Genomic DNA, 6,118 nt, shown 5'->3' with positions numbered 1-6,118 from the left:
AATCGTGCGGAAGGGAGGGGGGGGGGGGGGAAGGACATGCGGGTACCTCTCCTTAGCGTCATTTATGATCAATTGTGATGCTCCCACTTCTGGTACCCAGGTGACGATAGGTTCAAAACGATAGGTTCAAGGAGAGGACAATTCCCCAACAGAAACATGTCAGGTTTCAGGACTAAATCAATTCCAGAATCGTAACCTGCAGCTTGAATATATTTAGAACCATCAATAAATTTTACATTCAGAACAGTAAGTTTAAAAGCGAGCCAACAGCCAGCCGATGGACGTGACGAGAAGCGACGCGGCGCTGCAGCGCCCGCTAGTGTTCCGGTGGGGGGTGGCAGGGGGGCTGCAGCGGCGACACGAACGGCCCCGCGCGGCAGCCGCCGAAGTGCTGGCCCAGCCGCACGCACTGCCCGCGGAACTTCTGCAGCTGAAAAGCACCACACAGCATATGCGTTAGGCTCACGTGTTGGTAGATGTGTGTCGGGTGACGGCTCAGAGCCACCATTCTGGAAACACTGAACATCTATTAGTAGCACAAGGAACAGCCCAAAAATAGTTCAAGTTTTTGCAATGTGCCAAATACCAGACGGCTACGTTGGGTTGGTATCCAGCTACGCAACATACTGAGGATGAAAGTTTGGTGGTTTACGTTTATCAAAAGAAGGGGGTTAGTTGACAAGACATCCCGAAATATCAAGGTGTTAATTCGTTAACTGAAGCGAAGGGAGCAAAAGGCTTGTGGGCAACGCTACTTAGATTCGAAGCATAAGATGCAATTAGCGATGGAGACACTTGCACAGTATGGAATAGTGTGGAAGGCGGCACGAAACCAGCTTTCAGAGTGGTTAGCACAGTCACTACATACGGTACAGCTGGAATTACATCTGGAAGTGACACCCACCACTTGTATTTCCACAGTGCACGGCACAGGAGGTGGTGTCGGCTTTGGCGAGCCGGTACTCGACGTTGCAGCTGTCGTTTCCTGAGCAGTGCTTGGCGCGTCCTGATATTCCTCGTCCCTCTGAAGCTCCTGAAACGGGTACACAGATAGTTACATAACTATTTTGGTCGTAATCTTACTGTTTCAATTAATAACGACGCTAAGTTTTAGACAGAGCTGGTCGCCATTGTTAATCACAACAGCGATTCAGACTGAAATAAAAAATGCCATTATGACAAGACCACTATAATTTCACGCTATTATTAGCTTAGCAGTACTACCTCGGCATAGTAAATAGGGCTGGCGTCTGCGCATTTCACCTTCATCATGCAGACACTGTTTATAGGAGTCGGGCGCGGATATTCTCCGGAGGACTCTTCCGTGGTAATCGGCTGGAGTAGTATCACTCTAGGGTGATCTGACGAAGCCTGTAAAGAGTAATCACCTTACTGTGCTGAAGTGGCATGTACACTAATATCAAGGACGCTGTGGAGTACAGAACATAGTGAGGTAATTACAGTAGCCAATCTGTTGTATTTGGGTCTGGAAGGTTGGAAAACCTATATGTACGTTCGACTGTAACAGCTTTTACGTTGCTTGAATTTGGCAGACGCCTTAGGAGTACCTCAAATCTACTCCTCGTATCCAGTTACATATATTCTTAGCACGTGTTTGTTAGATGCTATGTGTCGATAAACGCAATAACATGTTCACCTAAATCCCTAGACAGCATGTGTAAAGGAAAAGCTATCTTTAGATAAACGTTGCGACAGCTGGAGAACTATTTGTAATTAATCACGCAGTAATTTGAGCTAGCTATCGCGTATGGGTTAATTTTCTTGAAAAAAATTATGCCTTCACATGCCGTTCGTTTTGTTTGAAGAACTGTAGTATTTCAAATTTAGGTCATTCAATTATTTTATGGGTTTTTATGCCTTGTATGTCTGCTCCGATGACTATTTTACGTTCCTATAAATGAAGCGTATGCTATTTTAGGAGGTTTGCAACAATCGCTCGTATGAATCGTGCTGCACTAAGTGTGCAACATTTATTGCTGGAGCATAAGGAGGGATCATGAGCAACGACAAATGGCATTAAAAAGTCGATATTATACGTGAAAAATGGCTTAAGTTCAAAATAGTACAGTCGTATTTGAAGTGGCGTGGAAGCTGAAGGCATCTTGTCTCAAACCCATAGCAACTTCTGACGCTATCTCAGCGAAAATATTAAGTTATGCTTAACAATGCAGTAGTATTGCAACTAAACATTGAGTTATTAGAGAAAGCTGTGGCTACATGTTTCAGTCCGTTTCTCACGTCAACGCCAAGAAGGCAATTATGCCACACGGTCTACGAAGTAAGGTAAACAACCACGCGTGAAGTTTTGGTTCATTAGTTTACAAACAGTTGAAAGTTCGTCGCTGACGATAGCGAAGCTACTTGAGATCTGGTACAGATACAGTAGTGTTCGTAACTTGTGTATGCCTGGATCAATTCACTGAGGCTGTGCAAAAAGACGTATTCAACAGCGGTGTGCTATGTAGCTTTTTTTACGATTCTTTCCACGTATTTCTGTGGTCTTTTCCACCAGCAGTTAAACAATTTTTCTTAGTTGAAGGAAGTTGTGTAGTATTTTCTAACTAATTTCTAATATTAGTTGAATAATGTAATAACTACCGAATTTGGTTTGACAATTGTATTCATGTCCTTGAAGGATAGATAAGCTGTACGGTTGAGGAAGGTTTAAATTTTTTTAAAGTCCGTTTTAATTAACAAGGGCTATTTACACGTTCAGTGGCGAGCATTCATTTCAAAATAGGTCTGTCGACAGTTGCACTAGTATCTAAGTTTTAAGATACTTGTCCATTGGAGTCACGGCAGTTTCCTCAGTAACCTCACTTAGGAGGTATAGTACGTAGTGATGAGATTTACCTTTCCTTCCCGAGCGGTGTGCTCTGTTGGCGCCGGCATTGCTCTGTTGGAACCGCCGGTACACTCCGTCACCTCAGCCAAGGCGCCCGATACGATCAGAAGCAACACAACCAGAGAACCCATTTGCTGCTCTTCCTGCGTAAGATATTTTTCTTATCCAAGACCAGCATCCGGTATAAAAATTCAATGTTAAATTAACAATATTAGCTTGCATTAGAATTAAATTCGTGAAGTTGCGCATTGGGTAAGTTAGTTGTCTAGAAACTAGCATCAGTATTATTTCGGGAATTTACACTAAGCAACTGTATGGTTAGTTAGGAATTCAAGTGTAATTCAAGACTCAGAAGTTTGTTAAATCAATAACCCGAAGCTTAGAAGTAAGTTTTGAGGACCAGTGTGAACGCGACAGACTGGACGTATACGTCTAAGATGAAGATTGCACGAACTGGTAAAATGCACACCTCTTTGAACACATACACTCCAATTATGTGGCTATAGTTTTCCTATTTGTGTCAAACAAGAAAAACAAAAAAATTACGCTGACTGGGTTGTTTAAATTAAGTTTCTTTATGGTTGAACGTGAATTAACTTGAAATTTTGTATTACGTAAGTAGTGCAATTACATACTTTTCCACGCATTTCAGGCACAATACTATAGAAACTACTAGCAGAGATCCATAAACCTCCCACTACAAAACCTCTGAAACTACAAATGAACACCCAAACACAATACTTACTCTTTGCTCTTCTTCCACTGGTGAAGCAAGGCTGGAGTGTGACACACTGCAGCCTGGCCACACTTCTTATAGACCGCCTCCCTAAACTCAGGGTTGGGAAGAGGTCGCCACTGCCTCTCGCCGCGCAGGTAGGGGCGCCGCCGGGCGTTCGCCGAAGGAACTAGGAGCCTGAAGCTGGCCGCAGCGGACCAAACAGCCCAGCCAAGAGACAGCCGAGGGGGACGCCGCGTGTAGTGATGGGTGGGTTACTGGTTTTTTCCGTAACTGAAGATCTAAATGTGAGTAAAATTTCTGCTTGCTTTTTTCCCCTTACGTTTGTAATATAGAATGACTGGTCTTGTGCTGTTAAAATACGTGCGCATGGCAGGTGTCGAAGGCCCCACTAATACTTCAGTTTCTTTAGGATATGTTCGGATTCATTGCGCGTTTTGCCAAGTTTAGAGCACCAACAAAAAACGTTTTTTTTTTACAGTTATTTTCAAAGATATCAATATTTTACGAGTAGCTATAAAGTGCTTGGCCGAGAGTGGTTTTAGGATTCCTTCCCAAACGATTCACGGATGGCATGTCGGGGAGAACAAAAAGGTAATAGTTATGCCTCTTTATGTGCCATCATTTGAGTAATTTTCTCTTCAGTCCCCACGGGAACGGTAATCGGAAGGGGTAAAAAAAAATATTGTTTCGTCCTCGGAACCGGTTCCTGGAATTTTGTACACTTCTTTTCACGAGGTGCATTTCTTAGTGAGTACCATCTGTGAGATTAAGATATTAATCTCCCATAATGCATGGAAGCATTGAAAGTGGCCTCTGTAACATCGATGTTTTTTAGACTAGCCTTAATTTTCTAGAAACAAGCATTAGTATAATGCTTTTGGTGGTAGTCTGAGGAACTGTATGGTTAGTTATGAAGTCACATTTAGGACTAAATGCAGAGGTTTGTCAAATAAATAACCTCAATTTTAGGACTAAGTCCCATATAATTAAGTACTAAAGGTGCAAGTATTTTACGTAAAAATTTTGACGATGAACTCCTGCCTTCCGTTGTAGTGTTTTTCGTCATTATAAATGTTTACTCTCAAACGTTTAAATAACATGACAGGTATTTAAATTGTGTTACCAAAGACTGCTTGGTTTTTACGTTTCGTAACGTACACACCATAAATTTTCTATAGCGTTAACTAATCGCAAATATTAACACTTGGCATTTTTATCACTACATGGATAAAAAGTACAGTTTTTATCAGATAACTGCATTGTATGTGTAACGATTGCAATACATAAAACTTAACATCTTATAATGGACTGATGTATTTCAATGAATAGGAATGTCTATATCCTGAGGCACGCCCAGTACATCTAGTCTGCCGATGGCTATTCAGATAATGCCTCTCAAGAAGGCTCGTTAGGCACTTACCTATCAACGTGATCTATCCGGCAACTTTCACAACCTAATAAAACAATTATACAAAATGATACTCGAAATCATCAAATTGGAGTATGTGGTCGTGCCAAAAAGTCCTTTATTAAAAGTTGTCGTGATCTTGAATTAATCTGCCAGGAAGTTTCTTGTGATCTTACTTGGTGCAATTCTTATTTTACTGGTTTAGATTCTAGAGCCATTTGAATATCTTGTTACGAAAACACGTTAGTAGCTTAGCACCCATACTGAGCAATTGAAATAAAATTTAAGTCATTGAAATGGGCATTAACAGATTTTCACGCTACTCTCGTGACGAGATACTGATTCTGATTGAGGGGAGTCAAAATCGGTGAACACTCATGGCACCAAATGTTTTTAAGTAATTGTGAACAAAAATATGCTAAATCACAGGTTTTTTTAACCTTACCTTCCTAATGTAAATACCGTTCTCGGAGTTGATCATATCTGCTAATTTTTGAGTTGACATGATTGATCGTGCATTAAAGTGTTCACTGAAACATCAAAGTGTTATCTTCCAGAATGTTGCGAAATTGTAAAATGCAGCTAGTCGTGTTCGAGTTTACATGAGCAAAATTCTCCAAGTAATGAGCTAATCTGATAACACTTTAACAAAGAAGTATGGCAGCGTGGAAGGTATGACTACCGAATGCAAAATTTAACACGTTCTGTATTTTGGCACCATCGAAGGGGCGTTAAACCTTAATCCTCAATTAAATGCTGCAGTGTCTACCTGCGTTTACACCGTTTTGAAAACTAGTATGCTTGTGAGTACCGAAATGAGCTGGACCATAACTGCAGGTTAAGCGCATCTTTCTCATTCGATAGCCCTCATGGGGAAAACTTTTTTCGTGATTGATGCACAGTTTACAAAAAAAGGTGAGAGGAAAGAAATGAGCGATAGGCTTAAATTCCGGTACGTAGGAAAAAGTTACCTCCAAAAGTTCAGGCGATGAAACATGAATTGAGGCAGTGAAAACCATAAGGACCCATAGCAAACAGTTAAGAGAAAAATAAATTTATTTGAAAATCAGATTTGTGAGCAAACCACCGGTCTTATAGGTTTGAC

The 6,118-nt window shown here is 41.2% G+C and overlaps 1 protein-coding gene across 1 annotated transcript; it reads right to left on the bottom strand.

The window, feature by feature from the left end:
• Positions 1-249: 249 nt before the first annotated feature.
• Positions 250-3,702, bottom strand: LOC126150027 (uncharacterized). The gene is made up of 5 exons (XM_049915847.1): positions 3,612-3,702; positions 2,875-3,009; positions 1,225-1,371; positions 905-1,033; positions 250-430 (listed from the first exon to the last, which is right to left on the bottom strand). The coding sequence occupies exons 2-5, from the start codon at positions 2,995-2,997 to the stop codon at positions 317-319; spliced, it is 513 nt and encodes a 170-aa protein (XP_049771804.1). The 5' UTR covers positions 2,998-3,009; positions 3,612-3,702; the 3' UTR covers positions 250-316.
• Between the last annotated feature and the right edge of the window lie 2,416 nt (positions 3,703-6,118).

This window comes from Schistocerca cancellata, chromosome 2, assembly GCF_023864275.1.
Source record: "Schistocerca cancellata isolate TAMUIC-IGC-003103 chromosome 2, iqSchCanc2.1, whole genome shotgun sequence".
NCBI classification, from domain to species: Eukaryota; Metazoa; Arthropoda; class Insecta; order Orthoptera; family Acrididae; genus Schistocerca; species Schistocerca cancellata.
This window is presented reverse-complemented; position numbering and strand designations above follow the sequence as displayed.